Below are 25,239 nucleotides of genomic sequence, written 5' to 3'. Positions count from 1 at the left end.
CTTCGGCTAACGAATCATCATCGTTCTGGACCAAAATTATCAGGGTCCATTCTAAATCCGAGACGTTTTTAAAGAATGGCATTCAGTTCAATTTATATTGAATAGTCAGATCGAAGTAAATCAATTGTATCGATCTACACGAAGAAAGTAAGTTAACCAAAAAAAGTTTACGAAGACAATCAGTCACAAACAAGATTATCGAAAATAAAACCTTAGCACTATGTGGAATCGTTCTAAAATCCTCACTTCACTTGAAATAGGCTCAGATGGTGTTGCCCAACACAACAATAAACGAGTGCCAAGTAGCACGAAACCCGGGTCCAGGGTTTCCTGTCGACTACCTCCAACTACCATCTAATCTCAATATATAGTGCCCGCAGTGTCGAGTCACCTAGACTGGTGGCCACATTGCAACATGACCGATAGCATTCGATCTGCACTAATAAGGACTAGACACGCATGACATTCATCACCACCCAGTGATCAATTAATTGTGACAACAATAAACTATTCAGGTCAAGAAACGTGACAACAGTGAACTTATTCATCAGAGATACAAATTCTCTCATTTATTTCAACATTAGTTAAATTACCAAGTAATTCATTCAATATATATACATATATTTGGAAAGTTTGCTTTGTAAAGCAAAAGAAAGAAAACAACAACAACCCATAGTCATTATCACCATTGGATGCTGGCTCAGTGGTCCAGTTGGTTAAGCGTTCGCGCGCGAGACCGAAGGCCCTGGGTTCGAATCCCGCGAGCGGGACCGTAGACGTGCACTGCTGAGGAGTCCCACAATAGGACGAAACGGTCGTCCAGTGCATCCGGGTTTTCAAAGGTGGTCTAACATCAATCGGTTCATGATCTCAATCAAAATAATAACAAATTATTCTTCTTTTAACCATCGAAAACTAAAAACAACTCACTTTTCATAATTCCATTGTAATATATAAAATAATCCATTATAATTAACAGTCCATAAAATGATGATAATATGTAAAATGAATATCATTAAACCAATTAAGAAACGTGTTAATTGTGGTGTAATAATCATGTATTTCATATTCATTTCATTCATTATCATATGTTCACTATGATGTAGATTAGTTAATATTACTTTTTTTGTATTTATTCTATACAAAGCAGCAGATGTGAATATAGTTGAGATAAGGATTGATAAACAACCAATTATAATGAAATGATCATCAAAGAAACTGTGATATCCATAACCTCTGTTAAAATTATTACTATTACTACGAGAAGAAATCGAAGAAGTGTTAGTTATAGTATTCACTGGTGAATTAGTAAACATGTTGTATAACAATGATGATGATGATGACGATGATGACGGTGATTGTGAAAAGATGTTTCCTTTAAAATTATAATTTATTAATAGAGACGTAATGGAAAGATTATTATTGAATGAATGAAATTGATACTGTTCATATGGTATATTAACAAAATCTCTATAACTGTAAGGTTCATTGATATAATTCACTTCATTAACTGAACTGCACAGAAACTGTTTTATAAAAGAAAAATAAACAGGAGTGAAATTAGAGAAAAAATGGATTATAAACAAAAATAAATGATTGGAAGCCTTTGGAAATTTCTTAGATAAGTTTTTAGAAACTGAATAAATAGCATGAAAAATATTTTGTTTAGCGAGTGTTTAACACAAAACTTTTTAGGAAGTTCTACAAAAACAAAGGATTATGTCATTTTAGAAATCGGGCAATTATCGATGTTGCTAATAATTACATTATGTTTTCCAGAATATCAAGATTGCTCATGAGCTTACAAATATCTTTATATTCTATAGCCCCCATATGCCCTGGTATGACCGAGAGAGAGGACAGTCAGCTCTCCCTCTCCAAACGCTCACACATGGCCGCGTGCATATAACCACTGCCAAGGAAGTACTACTCATTGACTTTTCGCACCATGGGTGTTGTTTGCGAAATTGAGAGGACGAAAAGCGAATATCAGGCGCTTTAACCGGGTTGATGGACATGGGGAGTCCATCTAGGAGAGTTGGAAAACCCTGATTCCAAACGAATGGTGCACATGGGCTCCAGTATCTTGAAGCAACAAATAGCGTATGAACCAATCGTTGGTCACCGGCAACCATGGGACCGCATCTCCTTACGTCGCTCCACTGTCTTGTGGATCAGACCTTCAGGTCGAAGGCTCCGGGTGTGGCCCTCTAAGAAAACCACCTGCTTCGGTTCGGGCACTCGCACAGTATCACAGCCCTCACACATATCGAATGAGATCTGTGTGGCGCATATTTATTTGGTGTTTCCTTGTACCAATGTTTACACGTTTAAATAAAAAAAATAAATCTATACTTTGACTGACGTTGGAGGTAAAATTTCTTTTCATACTTTCCGTCTTTAGTCTGCCGTCTAAGATTCAAATAAATGTTTCCGAGGATCTTGAAAGCAGTTAGAAGTAAGAATCAAGCATTCAGATATTCAAGAATGACAATGTGCAAAACAATCGCATATTAATAATTCTCAAGATCAATTCCGCGAAGAATGTCTTTTTCTTGATATTTTCGGCGATTGAAGTATACAGTAATCTTTTGGGGAAAAGAAAGCTCCATTCTGTTAAAAAGCTGTGTATATTGACAATTTGATTCTAAGATATCTCGAAATTTCCAGGCATGGAGTTTTATCAAGATACAGATTAGAAAAAGGTGCATAGCAGTGACAGTAACAAGTCCTTGATCTGTGGCATTTCTGATTCCTCATTCTTTCATAGTCAAAACCATCTGCTTTTCGAATTTCTTGGATTTATTAAGTAAATCATTAACTTTTATAGTTTGATCTGCCAATTATTTTCAACCTACTTTTTTAGTGTGGCCTATATAAATCTATAGTTTAGATACTTAAAATTTACCAGCACTTAGTTAACGACCTAGTATATCAATTGATTATTAAATGAACGAATACATATGTTAAGAAAATATAGAAACGATTGTACAGTATGTCACTTGTGGTCAGAATAGTTTAATCGTAACGACTCAGACCGTGAGGTTGGGTTGTGCAGGTTCGAATTCACAAGCGAGTATTAGTAATCTTATGATTGCGGGTACAACTCGTTGATGAGTATGAATCTGCAAGATACATATATCGAGCAAGGTCGATCGATGAAAATGAAAGTCATTTCATTCAATGCATGAAAAGACTAATTAAAATATGTTTAATTATTTAACAAGAAAATCTGTGAAAACATGACGATAGTTTTAATGTTATCATTGTATTCAATAAAAGGTTCATTTAGAAAACAACAAGAGTAAACAATCTTAGTTTAGGGACATCTTAAGTCTCTCTTCTGAGATTAGACGCAGAGTACTAATTAAAGGTAGAAAATCAGTTTGTGAGGTAGTGAATCTACATCGACTGAAATGGTTAGGACATATTTTACGTATCTTCAACTACCGCCTACCTTAATAAGCTATGCTTGCTGACTTAAAGTAGGTTAGTACAAAGTTACAGAGTGCCAAATCATGATGTGGTATTAGTTCATAAAGCCATAGACTGTTGGATTGACCCTGGACATAGGTGATAACTGCCTGTTTGGAACTCGAAAGATAATCATAACCAATGACTGAAAATGTTGACTAGCATTTACTTTTCTCAAATCATATTTTTTTTTATGTCTGATCTTGTTTACTACAGATGATACTCTCAGTACTTTTACTACCCCAGCATTTATTTTGATAATTTCACCTCACTGTAATAATGTTGTGTAGTAACTTGAATCTATGCATATTTGTGTTGTGCTCTATGTTGCTTTGGATTGACTCTAGTTTTTCAGTTTTATTTAGCATGTGAAGAAAATTGGTCTTCACAACGAACCAAATTTTCGTGCGCTAGAAAGTTATCGGAGAAGATGGAAAATACAAAACATTTGTTTCCTTCTATTTTCAGAACTTTATAGCACTGAATATCTATTTAAACCGGATAATTTAATAGAAATGTTTCATGAAAAAAAATATTTCGATGAGTGTATTGTTCTGATTTTTCGTACACACACAAGTAAACATAACAATCCACAGGTTATCAAACCTGTTACGATAATCATTGTTTGAAAACATTAATAATAACAATATCACCTGAAAACACTTGAGACATACCATGTTCAATGATGTGGTAACAGTTACTACGATCACCGTTAACCATAGTAATAGAGCCCATATAGTTGGTGAAGTACAACACAGTAAATTAAGTTTCTATAATTGTAAAAACAACAACAAAAGAGGAAAGAAACAGAAAAATAAAAGTACTAACTCATGGATAACGTTGCCTAAACATACAGTGCGAAATCGATCTACAAACAATGACAATAATAGTAATAAAACATAGTAAGGTGTAACAGGTTGAGATCAACAATGTCCGAAGTTTACGAAGACAATTATTAGAAATCGGGAAAGAGTTGGATGGCTGCTTTACTTTAGAACGACACTTCTTGAGGGTGTGAGAACTGAAAAACCCAATGATAATCGAATCCAGAACATTCAGGTTTCATGAAGTGTACTTACTTTTTAAATTGATGAGCTGGAGGATCCAATGATTTGTATATTTAACTTCAATTACTTCGCAGTACTTTGTAACTGTCTCTTAATAGTATTGGTGGTTGACAGTAGCACGACCAATATGATTGAAATTCTGGTTCCTAATGGCTTTATAGCTAGTTCCACTTTGTGGTGTAAACTATAAAACGTCCCGTGATAAAAATTTTATCGATAATACTACTAAATAATGCCACAAAAGTGCTGAAATTCGAAATATGAACAGTTATGTTTCATTATTTCAAAGATTTAAAGGTAAATAGATCTTGTCGTCGGATTTAAAGATCAATTTACAGCAAGACAGTGCGGTATGCAAATTACTGAGGAACCATAAGATTAGACAAAACGATTGTCCAGTGCAACTCAACTATTAATAGTTTTTTTATATATGAAATAGTGATGAAGATTAAATACGAAAAAACTAAACAACTTGAAAATCTTTATTCTGAAATCACAAATGAAAATGTAACGAAGATTAACTTTAGAAGAGTTGGAGGCTGGCTCCTATTGATCTAAAGTTAGTCCGTCAACCATCTACAACGTAGAACCAGAAACATATATGCATCGGTCCAGGTTGCCATACTTCATTAGTATAACAAGATCAAGACCAAATTAATAGAACTCGTTACTTCAATGGTAGTAATAGATAAAAAGAAGAGATAAAGGAAAGAAAGAATTGGTTCGTAGAAAGAAAGGTATGAAGTAATTTTAATCTCATGGTATAAGGGAAGAAAAAGAGTGTATACACTGACGCCATTGTGGTCGATTTTGAGCCATGTCACCCAGAGTTTCCAACCATTGGTCACGATAGTCTCACGGACTCCAACCAAGAAGTGTGCATCTACTAACATAGCTCAGACCAGAAGTTAGTGACTTCAATGACTGATGCCACGTCTTGGTTTGACCACCTCTAACTTTCTCCTACTATTGATCAAAAAAATCCTATTTAAATAGTCACAACTCTACAATTCAGTTAGTTAAAAGTTTTGTGAAAGACAAGACTGAACTGATCGAAGATCAATTAATTAATGTCTTATAATGAAGGAAAATGTTAAAGAATATTCCATTGACCAAACAAGATGAAAAGAAACCAACCGGATGACTAATATAACATTATTACACAATCTACCAAAAATGTATTTTAAAAAACCCAGAGTATACTTCCTAGCTTAATTTTGCATATTTCTGTCAGTCAGTCAGTCATCAACAACGTAGAACTTCGTACATACGTACATCAGTTCGAGTTGCCATACCACATTAGCACACAAATACAATTGCCTATTCAAATTTCGTAGCGGTAAAGGTAGTAAAAGTATAAGCAGTAATCGGAAAGACTAGGGTTTGAAGATGTTATTCAATGAGTATAATCCAGTGGAATAAATTTGGAAAGAGAAACAAAGGGACATGAAGAATTCAGAAGACTAGAATTTGGGGGGACACAAAGAGTGGATGCACCTGCACCATCGCAAACGACTTTGAGTCACGTCATTCAAGGTCTCTAACCATTGGTTGCTATCGTCTCGTGGATATATACGAGTTAAACTAGATTACTTTATAAATTAGAGTTCATTATCTGATTATAAACTATTTTCGTTATAATCCACTGGAAGTTCAGTATAAAGGCGAATGCTATATGGAGCTAATGGAAAAACTGATATAAAAGGATCAAGTAAATCGGCAACCAACAATAAACAACAATTCAACGACGGAAAAAGCACTAGTAAAAAAACCATAAAATGGATGTTGTAACGGGTGACTGCAGGTTATGCTAAGCAGCGTATCTATCGATCGCTTCTGTGACAGTGACACGTAAACACGTAAGGACGACCTAGTGCCCTGACTGGCCCCGCTTCGCTGTCTGTCCTAGCCAGTTGAGTCAAGAACACAAATCACAGCCTCTGAGTTATGAATCATTGTATTTCAAACATATTCTATTTACATACCAAGCAAACAAACCACATCGTACCATAAAATAGGAAACAACATTTGTACAATATTTAACAAGTGAAGTAAACATCGACCAATAAGAAATGTACATTTAAGGTCCAAGGCCACCGTAGACTTAACACAATAATTATTGGTATATTTTTCCGACTATCCTAACAATGGAGATCGTTTATACCTCAAGTAAAGACAGTTATATGGAAATATACAGTTTTTACAGTGTTTACATGTCACAGTGACCAACAGGAATAGATGTGAGCGAATGAAGTAGCGCTGCAATACAACAAAGTTCATATAATCAAGGTGTAAAAAAATGTTCGTTAAATATTGATCGCAGTGGGGAGTTCCACTAAAAACCAGTTACTAAAAGTATTGGATGATCGTTACCCATACTGAATGACGTTCACATTGTACGAATGGAGCCGTACATAGTAGTTCTGATAATGAGACGTCCTGAGATTGTTGAGATATGAAGCTCAGGTGGATGAATTTGGTAGTTTATTCATCGAACTGGATCGTTTATTTACCGAGCTTTCATTGTTCTTCTGAACAGGATCATCAGCGCAAACTCCAGGCACCAGTGAATTATTCAAATCGCCTAAAAATAACTAATGATATGTAGTGTTTCTCGAGATTTGAAAGTGGATGCTCCCTTCATCTTAGCCTGCATGGACATCAAATAGCCATCAAATGCCTATGATAGAACTTCGCTTATATCAATGCGTGTGGACAACTGTGGACACACTTTCGACTGGAAAAATATTGAAATCTTGGATAGGGGGAATACTACATACATGCATTAGAGAATTTACGGAACCTTGACACTGGTCAATTAGCAATCAATAAACAGAAGAAAATCGATCCAATCTATAGACTAATCAGAGAAATCATGGACAAATGTAGGATAAAGAATCAGATTAAAGGGATACGCAATCAAAAAACCAGTGTGTATTCATTGAAATAAAATATCAAAAGTTCAACTTACCGGAAACCGTTTACAAGCTCCTAGTATCGCTAACTGTAAGGTTATATAAGCTGTAGCAATCGAAGAAGCAACAAATAGTAAAAGGGACCTGGAAGTTGAATTAAAATAAAGAAATTTATGATCCAAAAGATGTGATACTTGTGAAATAATAGGAATACAGTTTTTTAAGTGTTTCCGATTGATGTTTAAATTCAAAAAAAAGAAAAGGTACTAAGAGTGATGACGTAAGAAACAATAGGCCGTTTCTCATCTTAATTGACAATTAATATTCATTTTGTACAGATACGCTTATATAAAATAGAATTTACTAATTCCCGCACTGAATATGTTTATTTCACTTTTATCCCTATTTACTTTACGAAATGACAGTCTCAGTACTCTACCGTGTTCATTAATTCTTAAGGAAATTTAGAAGTATTTTAATGTTGCCAATTTTTGGCACCACCATAACTCCTGAAAAATGTGACACACATCAGATGGTGAAAGTTAAAGTATATTTTTAGAAAAGTACTCAAACATTCTCGCGGTCATTTGTCTGTTGCACCGGAGTTTGCAACACGGAAGTGATTGGGATGTTTTCATAGAATAAAAAAGGAGAAAGCTTTAGTGCAGAGCCTAAACAATGAATACGAGCACTTCATATATGTATAAGCACTAATCTGGGGCGGTAGAATAGTCATTAAGGCGTTCGACGTACAGCCACTAAGTCCCAGATTTGAATAATCATTCAACCTAAATCAGTTTAAGTAACCGAATAGTATCATTCACTCTAGCATTGAGACTGTGGCTCGTAATCAAGTACCTGGTGAATGAGCTAATTTTCGATCTAACGTCTAGTAAAGAATGTGTTTTTAATATGTAACATGTTATTTTGCATAACTTTAAGGGGATAATAAGTCACCAATTAAAAATTGAGTGTCACTAACATGTTATATATTCGACCATCAATTAGTATATATGTGGAAACTATTCTTACAGCTATAATGAATACCCTGAATATATCAATAAATGAGGCTGATTTAGTAAACTGAAAATATGCAGACTACTCTTTACCAAACGAGGGATAGTAACACTTATTCTATAAAATTTGGTATCACAGAAGTAATATCAATGCTTTTAAACCCTAATTATTAAAGGATTATTTTTTATAAACAATATATCAGTTTAAAGCGTTTTTTGGTGCTTTTTAGACTAACATTAGTTAAACCCTGACACATACAACACAAACATATAGTATTTTTAATATGGGGTTGTGGGGATTGTTGAATTTCATTTAAGTCATGCATCGATCAATGCTAGATGAGCATTGGAAACTTGGAAGCTCTGGACGGTCGTCTCGTCCTGGTATGGTGCTTCATAGAAGTGCGCATCCCTGATTTGGCACGTGAAACTCGAACTTAGGATCTTCGGTCTTGCGCGCGGACGCTTAACCTCTAGACCACTGAGCCGGCATCCAGTGGTGTACAATTGTAATTTCAATCAGTTAAAAATATTGCACGACTATCTTCCACATTTCTTCAGTTGATAACTGCCTCATATCAGAAATGGTGCTCCTAAGACTGAGGATCTTGGGTTCAATTCCGGAGTACGGGATCGTGGGTGCACACTGTTGAGGAGTCGCATACTAGGACGAAACGGTCTTATAGAGTTTCCTGAATTTAAATGGTGGTCTAAATTAGATCGGTTCATGATTTCAACGAAACTTACATTTGCTAATTCGTGGGATCATAATTAGTACATTTTACACAAAACAATATCCACTACTGAATGGATGAAGACTATTCATATTTATAACAACTTTTGAAGACAATTATCGGCGGTTCAATGAAAATAGAAAGCAGTAAACAATACTAGTTTCAAATTTTGTAGCGGTGAACACATACAACTGCATACGAAATAGAGTATTAATGAGAAAAATCAGACTCGAGCAAAATAACTATGAAGTGAACCGTAGTTTCACACACAATAATTACCAAATGGCAACCATATATTGTATTTGTTAAGTTCTCAGTACTGACCATATTCTAACAATGAACTAGTAACGTAGCAATTAGTTAGAGTAACTCTAAACCGCAGTACAATTTATATGATTTAAGGTGGTCAAAACCTACCTGTAGGAAGCTCTGCACCTAAATTGTATGTTATTTAGCACTTTTCACAATAATGTATCACAAAGCTTCAAGGAAGTAATGTTCCACAAGTGATTAACAATCTGTATCATTCATTATTTTCAATAGTTTCTCAACTGACATCACTTCAAGATGAAACCAATATAGTGACTGACTTCAAGAGATAATCCTGGAGTTCTAGTGGGAAGCCGTTACCAGTGGAGTTCAACCAGGTCTGTTGTGAGATATCAGCTCACTGAAGACAATGGTATATGGTGGCGCAACTTCGTGGATTGGTTGAAGTTAGACATTAACACCGTTGGATGCCGGCTCAGTGGTCTAATGGTTAAATGCTCGCGCGCGAAGCCCGTAGGTCCTGGGTTCGAATCTCGCGGGGTGCGGGGTCGTGGATGAGCACTGCTGAGGAGTCCCATACTAGAACGAAACGGCCGTCCAGTGCTTCCAGGTTTTCAGTGGTGGTCTAGCTTCAACTGACTCATGATTTCAATCTGTGAAAATTTCTAGAATCTCCACAAACCCCTTCTGATAAGAAACCAATATACACAAAAATATTTTCAAATCAATCACTAAAAGACAGAGAATCACACTTACCTCGGCATAACCAATAAGTGTATAAAGCCAAACAAAATTAGAAACGGGATATATATGATAGTAGAAAAGTATAATATATCAACAAATGATGATTGATTCTTCATTAAATCAGTCACATTGAATTTATCATTTACAGATTTTCCATTTTCTAGTTGATAACGTTGCTTTGTACAATTAAAACAGAATAAATTCAATAAACCAGTCAAATTATTATTATTGTCCCGACAAAATTTGCGTTCTTCGTTATTATCCATATTATTAGGGTCGTACAGTTTATTACCTTCTATGTTGTTAGTATCATTCATCATTGAATTTGTTACATGATTTGATATAGTAGTATTAATATTAGTATTGTGTAAAAATAAACTTGTATATGATACTTTATGAAGATTACGCTTGAAGCAATCCATAATAAGATTATATTTTTTAACAGTGGTTAGTGGCGTACTAGAAAAGCTATGATTACTGTTACTAGATGACAACGATGACTGATGATGCTTTGATTGTTTCAACGTTAACCAACATGGTTGATTTTCATTTAATGGTGTAGTGTTTAATAAAGACGATTTATTGATCATCGGTTTTAAATTATGCAATAAACTCAACTCATGATAATCCGAATTCTTATTATATGTATCACCGACAACTGGATCATTTGCTTCAACAGAGGAATATGGGTGTAATGGTGCTGTTGTTGCTGTAGTCGTTGCAAAACTAGTACCCATTGAATTGGTTATACCGACGGCTAAATTTAAATCACCACCATTCACATCTGTATTTGTTGGTGGGTCCATGACTATGGAAGGACTACAAATAAAAAAGGGTTATCAAAAGATTTCGTGAAGAGAAAAAGTGGACAATTATTGGACAAAAGAGCAGTAAATTACTAATACGACGCCCAAGAATAAGGCCTAATAATCAGGCTTTCATATATCGGAAAATGAATGACCAACAAACTCATTTCTTCCAGTCACGTATGACAATTTGTCCTGATTATTTTGCGTTAATAATTTGCTGTGCCAGTATGCCATCTTGTTAGATTTTAAAAAAACTTATTCTTCTACCTAGTGGTCTTATCTTCAATTTCACAAACGTTGAACTCTATGTCTATGGAAACTACTTTTCTCGCTCCGAAAAACAATCAATCGATTCAAATAATTATCATTACTATTATTGTCATTATTAATACTATTATTATTACTATTATTGTCATTATTATTATTGTTATTATTATTATTATTATTATCCACATTATTCACCCTCTTTTATACTTATACAGCGGCTCGTCTTTGGTGGAAATCCGACTGTATCTAAACGTTCTCGAGTCACTGTCCGGTCGAAAATTGTATGTTACCATCGAATATGAGTACTGAAGCAGTTTTTCTGAAACCATGTGCACCATTCAAACTGGCTGCCTTCAACGTTCGCACACTTATGCAGGTTGGTCAACAGATAGGGCTGGCTATGTCTTTGGAAAGTCTTAATATCGATGTCTGCTGTCTATCCGAGACCCGTATTCAAGACTCTGGTGAAGTACTACAAATTCGCTCTACATCTGTCACTTCAAAAAGCTTGTTTTACGTGCGCTTATCCGGGGACCCTGTGGCATCTTCGTCTGGTCTTGCTGGCGTTGGTGTCGCACTAAGCGCTAGAGCTGAGGCAGCACTAGTCGATTGGATCCCCATTAACAGTCGGTTATGTGCTGTTAGATTAGAAAGTTCCATCAAAGTGAGAAGAAATCGGCGTGAGAAACGATGTCTTTTCGTCATCTCCGCCTATGCCCTGACAGATTGCAGCCCGGATGCAATCAAGGATGAGTTTTACCACCAGTTATCTGTTCTTCTCCAGAAAGTGCGTTCGACAGATATTGTAGTACTAGCCGGAGACTTGAATGCTCAGGTCGGGCATCTAGGCACAGAAGAGAGTCGTTTAGGTGGCCGATGGGGACTCGTTGGTCGCAGGACAGATAACGGGGACCGTCTACTGCAACTATGCACAGACCACAACCTGTTTCTGGCTAGCACTAACTTTTGGCACAGTCATCGCCGATGTGCCACCTGGCGCCCTCCCTCTGCATCTCAAGCCTGGACTCAGATTGATCACATCGCGATCAGCTACCGCTGGCGTGGTTGTGTAAAAGACTGTCGCTACTTTTGGCGTACCTATCTGGACTCTGACCATGCCTTGGTCTGCGCCAATCTTGCCTTACTTTTCAGTGGACAACAAAGTGACCGCCACCAACGGATTGATATTAGCAAGCTGGTTGCAACTTCTGTTGCAAATAAGTATCGAACCGAGCTAGCCTCTAGGCTAGCTACCACTCCACCGAAAAGTATAGATGAGCATTGGTTGCAATTGCATGACGCCATGAAAATGGCGGGAACAGTCAGTTGTGAGTTTGCGAAACGTCCCGCTTTTAAGCACTGGGTTTCTGCAGGTTCCTTACAACTCATTGAAGCCCGTCGGTCTACTCCGGGTGACCGTGAGTTTGACCATAAACGAAGGATGTTACGTAATGAAATTGGGCAAAGCTTGCGTAAGGACCGAGAAGCCTGGTGGTCGATGCGTGCTAATGAGCTGGAAGCAGCAGCTGCATCTGGTAACTACCGGAAGCTCTTCCAGCTCATCCGAGCCACTGGCAGCAAGAAGTCTGGTGTGAGTGAAACAATCTGCGAGGATGATGGGATGCCAATCACCAACATCCATCGACGTCTTGGACGATGGGCAGAATTTTTCGAAGGGCAGTTCAACTGGCCCGCTGCTCCGACAACATCGGTCAGACTGTCCTGCCCTCCATGGCCGGTGACGACTGATCCACCAAACGAGGAGGAAGTCCGCAAGGAACTCCAACTCTTGAAGCGTTACAAATCACCTGGCCCAGATGACTTACCTCCGGCTCTTTTTAAAGATGGTGGTGACTTTTTGACTAAGGAATTGACGACGTTGTTTACCAAGGTTTGGGAACTAGAGAGTGTACCAACGTCATGGAATGAATCGATAGTTGTCCCTATCTTTAAAAACGGTTCACGTCGTTCCTGTAACAACTATTGGGGGATAAGTCTACTTCCGATTGCGTCCGAGCTATTGGCTTCCGTCATACTTCGTAGGTTGTTCAAAACCCGAGAAAGATTGACTCGCGAGGAGCAGGCTGGGTTTCGTTCTGGTCGAGGATGTATTGATCATATCTTCACCCTCCGCCAAATGTTAGAACATCGCCATACTTATCAAAGGCCAACAATCGTAGTGTTTCTTGACATCAGGGCTGCCTTCGATTCGTTGGATAGGACTGTTCTCTAAGATTGTCTATTGAAGAAGGGTGTGTCTGAGAAGTTTATTAACATCCTAAAAGCCCTATATACAAACACCTCAGGCAGAGTGAGGGCATACAACCACCTCTCTCCATTGTTCCATTCGAGTAGTGGGGTTAGGCAGGGTTGCCCAATCTCACCATTCCTCTTCAACTTTGCCATCGATGACATTCTGGAAACAGCTCTGATGAATGTAAGTAATGGTGGTGTGGATCTGTTGCCTGGAGAAAGACTTCTCGACCTTGAGTATGCGGACGATATTGTCTTACTGTGCGATAATGCCCAAGGCATGCAATCCGCACTTAATCAGTTGGCAATCAGTGTCCGTAGGTATGGTATGTGCTTTGCACCTTCGAAGTGCAAAGTACTTCTACAAGACTGGTAGGATTCCAATCCTGTACTCACCCTGGATGGTGAACAGATAGACGTAGTCGAGAAGTTCGTGTATCTAGGTAGCTGCATAAGTGCTGGTGGGGGTGTGAGTGATGAGATCAATGCACGTATAGTGAAAGCCAGAGCGGCTTATGCCAATCTGGGCCATCTTTGGCGCCTTCGTGATGTTAGTCTGGCTGTAAAAGGTCGGATCTACAACGTGTCGGTGAGAGCAGTTTCGCTCTATGCTTGTGAAACTTGGCCTCTCCGAGTTGAGGACGTTAGACGACTCTCTGTGTTCGATCATCGCTGTCTCCGAAGGATTGCTGACATTCAGTGGCAACACCATGTCAGTAATGCAGAGGTTCGGCATCATGTGTTCGGGCACAGAGATGATAATTCAATTGGTGTCACCATCTTGAAACACCGACTTCGGTGGCTTGGACATGTTCTCCGAATCTCGTCCCAGAGAATTCCACGTCGCGCATTATTTGCCGACTCTGGGACTGGTTGGAGAGAGCGGAGAGGTGGTCAGTGCATGACATGGTGTCGTGGCATGAAAGAAAGCTGCGAAGGACTGGCTTGTGTCGGTCCTTCACGACTCCCTGGTTGGGGTCTGAGAGATGGTGCTACACAGTGGCTAGAGACGTTATCAGATATGGCTCAGAATAGAAGTCAGTGGCGATCCTGCTGTAACCTTCTTTTACTTTCTTCATAAAAAAGTGGTTGTGTCTTCCTTAACTGAAAGATTTCTTCTGATTGTACCTTTGCGTTCCCTGATTACTAGCACATTACCTTACACCAATCTCTTCGTTATTGTTCTCTCTTTTTTTTGTGCTCCTTAGCTTTTTTTTCTTTCTTTGTATTCCTCTTCGAATTTTCATTGTTCTGTGTGGCGCATATGTATTGGCGCTCTCTTGTGCCAATATTCATGTGTCCAAATAAATAATAAATAAATGCCATCTTGTTAGATTTAAAAAAAACTTATTCTTCTACCTAGTGGTCTTATCTTCAATTTCAGACCGTTCGGGGGCTTACGCCGATAATGTAGTCACACGAGAAACTGTCACTCGACTACATCGTACGACTGTATATAATCGACTGATCGACGTTCCTTATTTCATCTTAACAATCAGAAATTCGTTTATAGAAACATGAAATATCCCTCGATAACGAGTATGCATAGACGTGAAGTTCAGTCAACAGAGTCGACTTTAACGGAAAACCATTGAGTATTACAAATCTTACTACATCTAAAATACGGATTCGAATTGATATAGTGAGTTGGTTGGACTATTGGATTGAGGTTAGTATACTTGTTTAGTTGTACACAAAAGTAGACAGGACTGAGTTCGAACTAAGAAACTGTGATTTAATTTGTTAATAGTTGATTCATTATATCGATCATCGGGTGATTAGGTAAACAAAAATAAAGAGATCTCATATGAATTCACAATTCATACATTACTTTTATAGTATCAAACTAAATCTTCAGTTTGATGTGTATACTCTAATTTCATTTATCTCAATTTGAATAATAATTCAAATGCTAAACTTTTCCCTAATAATAAATTCAATTCTATTTCCTCTTTCCTACTCCACAACTTGTTCACTTTTTTTCTTGACGACGTGTCTTCATCAACTAAGGAGGTTGTGACACATGTCAAAATTGGCTACCTTGACGGACGATGTCGTCTGGTGTAGGATTAGGCTGTAAGAAAGCTAGGGGGGTCAAACCAAAACATGGCATCAATCCATGAGGTCACTGACAACTGAACCGAGTCACGTTAATAGGTATATACTAGACATAAATACACTCAAGATTTTGAAATTCTTTAAAGTGATGATCATGATCACATCTACCATATATAGGTTTGCGAGCATGGCTTTGAACCGCACTTTACGTATATGGATTAGTAAATTATTACCCAGTTGAGTAAACCACTGAAAGTGAGGTGGGACACAAACTTGAACCTCCTAACCCCTAAGCTACCGAGCTCCAAAGATTAACTATATATACAAGTCGACTATTACACATACAACCATAAAAGGAATAAGATACAGAAGAGAATCAACACGTTCAAAATATGAATTACCAGTTCTTTCTCAATTTCCCAGCTCTTTTTTGACATGGTACAAATTTATTCGAACAATCTGCAATGTCATTATCATCTTCAACACCATAATTAGAATGATCACGATCAAGTGATTCAGCTAAATTAACAGCAATCATTGCAAGTAATTCTGAAGTTGAAGACGGTTCACCGTTTAACGGTGGATGACCATCGCCATGATGTTGATGGTGATGATGATGACGGTGATAGGAGCTGAATTCTAATGGATGAGAATTATATCGATCATTGATCGTGGTCATGTTAGTTGTTGTAGTAGCGGTAACAATCGGTTCATAATGCTTATAATCAGAATAATCCAATAAATCAAATTCTTTATTAGATAATATACGTAATAAATTCACTTTGATCGCTTTCGATTCTTCATCTTCATCGTGATGATGTTTATGATGTAAGCTCTGTCGTTCTTGTTGGTACCGGTGATGATGATGATCAAGTGTAGAATGAAATAAAAAACCCAACGGCAATTCAGGTAATGTATTATTTCGACTATCATGAATTCTAGTGTTACTATTGCTATTATCATTACCGTCTAATAATGAATTATTCTTATTCATTATATGCCGGCATAGAATAGAAGCTACTGATGCCAATCGAGTGATTACCGCACTTGCTGAATTCATGTCAAGATTTGTCAATGCAGACCAATCAGCAGTTGATGACGACAATGACGACTGTAAACCATTTAAATCAATTTGATTCAAGGTATCAACAATAGTGGTAGATTCCTAAAATTATTTTTTAAAAACAAACTGAATAAGAATGTAAAAATAGTTTACTTCCGGTGTTTCGAATTAAATATATAGTAACAATGAATGATGGTTTAGTGGTAAAAGCGTTTAATTCTGAATCGACTGATGGCAGATTCGCACCTTATCTCCAACAGTTCAGTTCAGACATCCATGAATACTCAAACGGCTTTTACCACACTATGTAGCTAAAAACCGAATACATAAAGCTGTACTTTGCAAGTACATTATTAATTTTTCTTATTAATGAATTGTCATATGACTATTAGATTAAAATTTATGATCTAATAATTATGTGCTTCTTTTAAGATCCAGCCATACTGGATACGAGCCTGTGTATACTGACAAGTGTTGCCTGACTTTAAATTTCGACAGAATAAATATCAATCGCCAGTGGAAACATCTCTTTACAACCCATAAAAATCTACACACAAATTGATTATAGTCACCGATTAACCAATGAGCTCCATTGAAAGACAGCATTCATTTCATACATATTTCTTTATTGGTGAGTATTAACAACAATTATGAAATCGATGTGTAGCTGCAATAGTTCATAGCTTTGGCCACACAGTACCTCAGTACCAGAATTTTCCTTTTACTACCGGCTTCAGCCACACCAACAGATAAATTTCCCAAAGAGAAGATCCAATTAGGAGAGATCACAGAATATTAATTTGAGCAAACAATGTACGTCCAATGACATTCAAAATAGAATGAATCTTCAGCACACTAAAGAAAACTATGAACTAATCAATAAAAATGAAGGATAGAACCCGTTGAAAGAGTTGCCACAAAGAAGTACAAATTCAAAACTTACAAAATAAAAATAACTAGATCATCACTAAGTAAGCAGATTAAGCACCTTTAACATCCACCTAATCCAAATAAAATGATCAAGATTACATGCTTATTTCGAAATTAAAATAAAGGCGACTATTATGATCTACTATGGAATTTAATGACCTATCAAAGTATTATATTACTTCATAGTATCTATTATAAATTGACTTTCTAACAACAAGTGAATGAATTAAATTAATCACGATTGAGGATAAACTCTACGTTGTCAAGTCATCTAAGTGTACCGTAGTCACTGATTACGGTTATGTTTTCGCTTAGTTGGTCACACAATTGCAGATATTTTGGAATAGTTTCAATCATAGTATTAATTGGAGGTATGAATTTTGCTATATTGTAATTTTACTTCCATCAACGACAGAGAGCAAAACATGCCCTCCATCATGAATTATGATAGTGTAAATAATAATTCTCTCTTAGTTTTGGTTGGTTGCTAGATGCAAGGTCGAAATTACGAACGAGAGTAGAATTTATCCTCACCTAGATTATTTCTAACAGGAACACGTGAATGGAAATAAACTTTTACAACATAAACGTCTACCTCTCCCGTTTTTTGTAAAAATGAATAGATATAAAAATCGATTAGGAACAAAAAACAATCAATATTTCAAGTTGACAAAGACAATACACATGATGAATACATTTGAGATGCAATAAATCAGTCGTTAAAATTGTTTATCTATATTATTACTTAGAGACAAATAATTTTAAAAAATCCCTGTTAGTCATCACCTGAAAAAAAGTTAAGCAAACAGCTAAAAAGTAGAATAGAAATAAACGGGACTGAATGTAAGCGATATTCAATATAGATCGGTTTCAGTTGGGATATGATTGAAGACCATGGAACACTGAACAGTTGTTTCAATTTAGTGTGTCACTCCTTAACAATGTGCATAAAAAACCTTGTCAAAGGTTAAACACAGTATGTGTAGGTGTTGCAGTGAGCACTTAACCATAAAAACCCATATACGTACATATATATACACACAGTAGTAAATACATAGAGGTTAGACTGTATGCAAATGAGATATAAAGAATTCAAGATTGAAATGCGTTTACCACAATCGTTAGAATTTAATTCATCATAAAACACAAATAATTGGAACGTGATCCAAGTGAACGATAGTTGTTGTACAGAAAAATACATCCCTGAACATGAAAAGCAATCAATATGAATACAGAGTAATTGGACCGTTATAATTCATTAACCTGTATGGAATATAATGAGTAGAATAAAATTTACCAAGCAACAGGAAAAATAAGAAAATTACCGATCGGTAAGATAAAAGAATTCATTTAAAAAGTTGAAAAGTAAAGAATCTTATTATTATCAGAAGGAATTTTTATGGATATAGTAATTTCAATAGTTGAGATCATGAGTAAATCGAAGCTAGACCACCATGGAAAACCTGGAAGCACTGGACGGCCGTTTCGTCCTATTGCGGGACTCCTCAGTAGTGCGCATCCAAGATCCCGCCTCGCGAGATTCAAACACAGGACCAATCGGTTTCGCGCGCGAACGCTTAACCTCTAGACCACTAAGTACTGCTATATGTAGTGTTGGGAAGATGGGATCCAGGTTAAAACTCTCAGTAACCCTAAATCAGATAGCTTAATCGTTAAAACACTCAACTTTCAAGGACTTTTTAACTCTAAATCCATCTACTTTCGTTAAGATAGTTAGCTGTGTGAGTATTATAACTGGAGATAGGCTATATACGCAGTAAGTTGATCAGGTTTAATTCTCTAGATCAGTTTCAGTAGCCGATTAGTATGAATACCTGTCAAACACAATACATGGTTTAAAACTGAGTATAATGTTCTATATTTCGTTGAAATTTTTGTAAAAACAAATAGACATAAACAATGTTAAAGCTGGTATAATTAGTGAATTTATTCAAATTCTCACATTTTAAATCAGTACAATTCTAAATAAAACTATCAAGAAAATAAACAAAAGAATTGAAAACAACAATAATGATGTTGTCAGTAGTGGGAGACAAAGAAAAAAGCCGATGAAATTTATAGAATAATACAACGTGTTCAAAGATTAGATGTTTAATAAAGAACAAATGTATTTAAGTAATTGAAACTGATTTTAAAATATACAGACTTATACCAGTTTATTCCATAAATGAGAGAAAAGAATACATAGAATGTCATACAGTTAGTTCTTATTAAGAATAATGGATAAACGTGCCTATTACGAGATTCGTTACAAGCCAAGCACATGGTTGTGTTCTACAAGTCTACATGTATATTACTATTACTCGCTGTAATTTTTATACAACCCAAATGTAAATACTAGTCAAGGGACATATTAATTCCTGATGATTTAAAACTGTCAAAAGGTTGTTACTTTCTATAAAGAAGATGGGTCGCGTTCTAAATTTATGTAGCTCTACGGGAACAATGTAGAGTATTTCATTGACACTTTATCTCTGGCAATCTCTGTACATGTCTTGAGAAGCAGTCACGGGGCTGTAAAGCTATACTTTAAAAAGTGTAATGAGCGTATACTTTGCAGGTAACATTCAATGATTTTCTTAAGGCCAATGTTCGGCCAAACAAAATGCATTTGATATATATGAATAGTTTATTGCATCAAAACGCAAAACAGGTTTAAGATTAGAAGTCCCGGTTAGATGAGTTTTGGTTGGAAGAACAGAGTAGACAAAAGGATATGTTTGAATTAACTTCAGGACTTTATAAACTAAATGTGCTTCAAATTTGAGTATGTAAATTTGTGTGTACTTGATTAGACCGAGTTGACACAAAACTAATTCAAGATAAAAAAAGAATATATTTTGTATTAAAATGCAAAAGTACAGTCACTAAGGTTAGATCCGGAAATTTGAAGCTATGTAGGCTCCAATTACTAGTGGAAAAAACCGAATCACATAAGTTGAAGTCCTTAAGGTAAAAGTATAAAAGCAAGACAAAAGAAAGCATTGGGTCGCGACATCAAAAGGACGAGTAGCACTTGGGAACAACTGGAAAAGAGAAGCCAGGACGGAGGAGGTAGTAGATTGTTGGTCAGCGACCTATTCTCCACGAGGGGTAATAACTGGAAGTAGCAACTTAAGAGAGGAATTAGATTTTCATTCCAACAAGAGCATAACTCATTTTACTAACATAACAAAAGGTCACTAATTGTTAATTAAGAGTCATTCCAGGTAAATTCGAACAGATTTTGTAATAGACAATGATGGAACATTTGTTATGAAAATTATATTCTCAATCAATTGGTACGGATCTCGAGTAATAATTTTAACTCAGTATTGCACAACGTTAACAAGTATAGATTCGTGTATTTAATTTCAAGTCACACTCTAAGTGTAAGAACTACAGAAAACACGTGGGGATGAAGTTCAAACATACAACTTGATGGTTGAAAGTCGGACATATCCCCAACAACAACTTAGCTAATAATCTTATGTCAAATATTTAAAAGATAGAAACATCATAAAATGAACATAAGGGAATAACAAACACATCATTTGTTTAAATATGTAAATCATCTGTGTATGTTTAACAGACGGCTAGTAGTGAAGCTCAAAATTAGCAAGCGCATTCCAGTTTCTAATAAATACATGTATATCCATACAATCAACAGTTACATTAAACAAATCAACAAAACAGTAGAAAATTATGATAAATATAAATGATCATACTGGAAATCACTTTCAACAGACGAGTAATTCTAAACATGATACAAAAAAGTACACGAGAATGAAAATTGCCTTTCATAAAATTGTTTTGTATACAAACTCACAGGAATTTGTAGTTGGTTTAATGGATGCTAACACTAAAAACTAAAAACACTGACCTCTCCTTGTTGTCGTCGATAATACAGTAGTCATACATATTACAAGAAACATGTTTATACTTGTAAATCAAATTTGATATGACGTAGAACTATGTTCATTTATTCAAAAATAGTGAGTTATGGGTTTTTTCTCTCAATAAAACTCAAAAATCGATATTAAATGTAACAGAGAACAAAGAGTTGTGTGTTTATCAGAGGATGGGTAATAAATAATGGCGTAGAAAACCTTCAATCTAAGTCTTAGTGTTGGTCGTCAAAAATTATTAAGGCGTACATACTAACATAATGGAACTAATATTTCTCACGTGACAAGAAATTTCGGTAAAAATATAACGTACTGACAACTGTGGGTTGACTAGTTAAAAAAAATGACGCCTCATGTATTTTGTGTAGTGATAAGTAACGTGTATGCCTATTAATAACCAAATGAAAATTGGAAATATTTGTTCCTTAAAATGCATGAAATCAATAAAATATCTATTATGTAACCAAAATATGAATTTTAGGTGTTAAAGCTAATTTACAAAACTGTTGTGGATGCGGAGGAATAGACCAACAATTATCATGTTAAGTCCAATGGTGTCCTTGGACTTTAAATGGACATTTCCTATTGGTCGATATCTGTTCACTTGTCGAATATTGTACAAAATGTTGTTTTCTATTTTATGGTACGATGTGGTGTGCTTGATTGGTATATAAACAAAGTATGTTTGAAATATAATGATTCATATCTCCGAGGCTGTGACTTGTGTTCCGGACTCAACTAACTGGGCTAGACAGGGAAGTGGGACCAATCGAGACTCTAGGCCGTCCGTACGTGTTTACGTGTCATTGGATCGGTCGATAAGTACGCTGCTTTCTAATTTTCCAGTCAAGGACACAACAATTAGCACAGGGTAAAAACTCGACCTCAACTTAAAGTCATAACAAAAACACACCTGCTCCTATGGTGGATTTTGTATTAAATTACTTGATGTGATTCAATGCATAATCAAAGGTGTTTGCTGAAGCTAGATAATTTCCTCGCTTTCTTTCTCTCACTTTAAATCTCAACTCCAAGTTCTTCAAGTATGTAAACAGAAAGGTGGCAAGACATTGCATTATAGTTGATGCCAGTTCCTGTTGAAACACCTGACCCTAATCTGAAAAAATAACTCAAAACTCCAGTTAAACTATTATTATCTAACCCTAACTTTTTGTAATATAGCTGATGTCAGCTGGTGAAAAAAACTATAGAGTGATAACCCTAAATCACAACACCAGCACGACTCCAAATATATATGTACATATGTAAAATTGCCCGTTTTTCTCAACTACAAGGGATAATTTGACTTATGAGGGTTAATTACAACGATCAAATGTCATTCCACTGTTATTTCACTAATTCAAGTTGCAAATTGTTTCATAACTAACTAGGCAGTTTTCCGATTGGGTGATAAGTTTCCCAAAGTTATCTGTATATTATACGTTTACAAGAATTTCGTTTCTAAAACACTATATCAGAATGCAGCGATTCACATTTTGAATTTCAGTCAAGTTGCAATATATAATAGGAATTCGAATAACTGATAACAGTAAGCTATGGTTTTGTTTAAGACCCCACTAGTCATTACTTCCTATTGGAAGCTTAACAAACCTATTATGAAGCAAGTCACTAATGTGTGGAACAATGAATTAGTGATTAAAGCACTCGGATTGCAATCAATATACTATGGGCTCGAACCCAAGTGTAGCTTTAATTTGGTTTGAAAGACCAGCTACAGTATAACTGGTTTCCTCATATATAAATAGAATCAATGTCAATGATATCAAGTTGGCTTAGGTGAATATTTACCGCGAACAAAAGCATTTCTAAGGAAATAAATACAAAAATCCGAAATTCAACTGTTTTGATGATCTAACTGATGTGAAAGCAATCTTGATTATGAACTCAATTCTTCTGAATAATCATTATTTCAATAATAGAAAAACTCACTGGAAAATCCGTACTATACAAGTAGGACTTTTATGTCCTAACTAGTGATAAATTGATGAGAATTGTCGAGATTGTAATCAACAGTAATGATATGTGCTTAACCTAACTGTGTACGAAGAAGTATGACAAATATTATTGATGGAAATTTTAACTTTACTTAAACGTCAGTTTAGCACAATATGCAAAAAATGGAATGTGACTAACAGTGAAATTCGGGACACGCGTTTCATCCTACTTAGAACAAGTCAGCTGGATGTACCAACACTAGTGTTGATGTCTCAGATTCTACTGTTAGCCAAGATCCAACTATTCTATAAGACTTGTAACATAATAACTAAATTGAGATAATTGGGACAAGATGCACATATGTTAACAACTAATGATTAAAACTCATTCCTGAATGTTAACAATTGGATCAATTAAACCTTGACTAATAATGACATAGATTTGCGTACAATTTGATTTGATTCAATTTGCTTCAGTGAACAAGTACAAATTAATACAGTAATTGCTAAGTAATACTTTTGTGTGTGATACCTCGTGATAGTAACTGACTAACAAGACTTTAATAGGTGGGAACCTGAAAGTAAATAGAAGTTAGGTGATCCACTGCTTAACATCTGTTTTGTTTAAGAAATATACCACAATTCAAGATGAATACACTAAGCATAAACAGAGAGAGACCAATGGAGAGAATTTGTTTTACATTTATCCAGAAAACATTTAACTAAATAGTTTCTTAAAACTTACAGTCCGAGGTTGGACAAAATACGTTTCCATAGTTGTTTGATTATGATGGTTGGACTTGATACATTCATTTGTTGGTATAATTACTGGATTTGGGTAACCGAAAATTGGACCTGCTTCACCACGAAAACCTTCCGGTAATTGATTGAAAGTCGATCGTGATGTAAGCACTCGACTAATAAAAAAAGAATCAAAGTTATGTGTGAAAACAGAAAATTACCATTAATCAAACTGACTTGATATTAACGAACAGATAACCGCTTAAAGATGGGTGAAAGGAGCACTGAGACAAACACTAGTTAGCTGTGCATAAAATATATTCAGAACAATTTATCGCATACAAATTAGTCATTTCAGAACGTATGTTCATTTTTGACTCCAAAACAATGATTAATTGATGAAACTGTTATGTGTAGACAATTATTGGAAAGTAATAATGGTAAAAACAGTGTGTCACATCCCGTTTTCAATCACTGTTTTACAGTGAGATATTATACAATGGCCTAGTGGCTTAATGATACTAAAAAATGTTAACATATACAATTAACAGTATATGACGAGTCATGCGTCCTGTATTATAGCATTAATCACATTAACTTTATTTACAACTAATAAATACAAACACTGTCGATACAATCCACGAAAGATGTGCATACACTAGAAGAGACTGGTTAAATATAATCCTGAATGTTAAAAACAGGTGAACTATTATTAACTTACCATGGACGATAAGCAGCATATTTCAACCGACTCACATATGTGACATCATCACCGATTAAATCAAAGCCTAATCGACTACGACCAAGTACAATGGCATAAGCTGTACCAGTATGTACACTAACACGTAATTCCAATTGAACATGAGAACGTTCACTAATCTCTCTACAGAGAAGAGTAATGGATCGAAAAAAATATTCAGAAATAGGCAGACAAAAACAGAATTTTGTAAATTTAGTATCCTAAATTTAAAAAATGTCTACCTCACACTACCGATTAAACAACAGTATGAAAACGACCAGCATCTGGAGAGATGT

At 35.8% G+C, this 25,239-nt stretch overlaps 1 protein-coding gene across 1 annotated transcript in view; it reads right to left on the bottom strand.

The window, feature by feature from the left end:
- ADCY5 (Adenylate cyclase type 5) overlaps positions 1 to 25,239 on the bottom strand; it is a 94,907-nt gene that overhangs the window by 45,290 nt on the left and 24,378 nt on the right. The window contains exons 7-13 of the mRNA XM_051217910.1: positions 24,926 to 25,087; positions 24,209 to 24,380; positions 16,009 to 16,772; positions 10,233 to 11,039; positions 7,513 to 7,600; positions 4,149 to 4,244; positions 931 to 1,526 (exon numbers count right to left, since the gene is read on the bottom strand). Of these exons, the coding sequence (XP_051064345.1) occupies positions 931 to 1,526; positions 4,149 to 4,244; positions 7,513 to 7,600; positions 10,233 to 11,039; positions 16,009 to 16,772; positions 24,209 to 24,380; positions 24,926 to 25,087 (2,685 nt within the window). The remainder of the gene's footprint in view (positions 1 to 930; positions 1,527 to 4,148; positions 4,245 to 7,512; positions 7,601 to 10,232; positions 11,040 to 16,008; positions 16,773 to 24,208; positions 24,381 to 24,925; positions 25,088 to 25,239) is intronic.

This window comes from Schistosoma haematobium, chromosome 7 (genome assembly GCF_000699445.3).
Source record: "Schistosoma haematobium chromosome 7, whole genome shotgun sequence".
Taxonomy (NCBI): domain Eukaryota; kingdom Metazoa; phylum Platyhelminthes; class Trematoda; order Strigeidida; family Schistosomatidae; genus Schistosoma; species Schistosoma haematobium.
The sequence above is the reverse complement of the archived record's forward strand: the minus strand, read 5'-3'. Positions and strand labels throughout refer to the sequence as shown.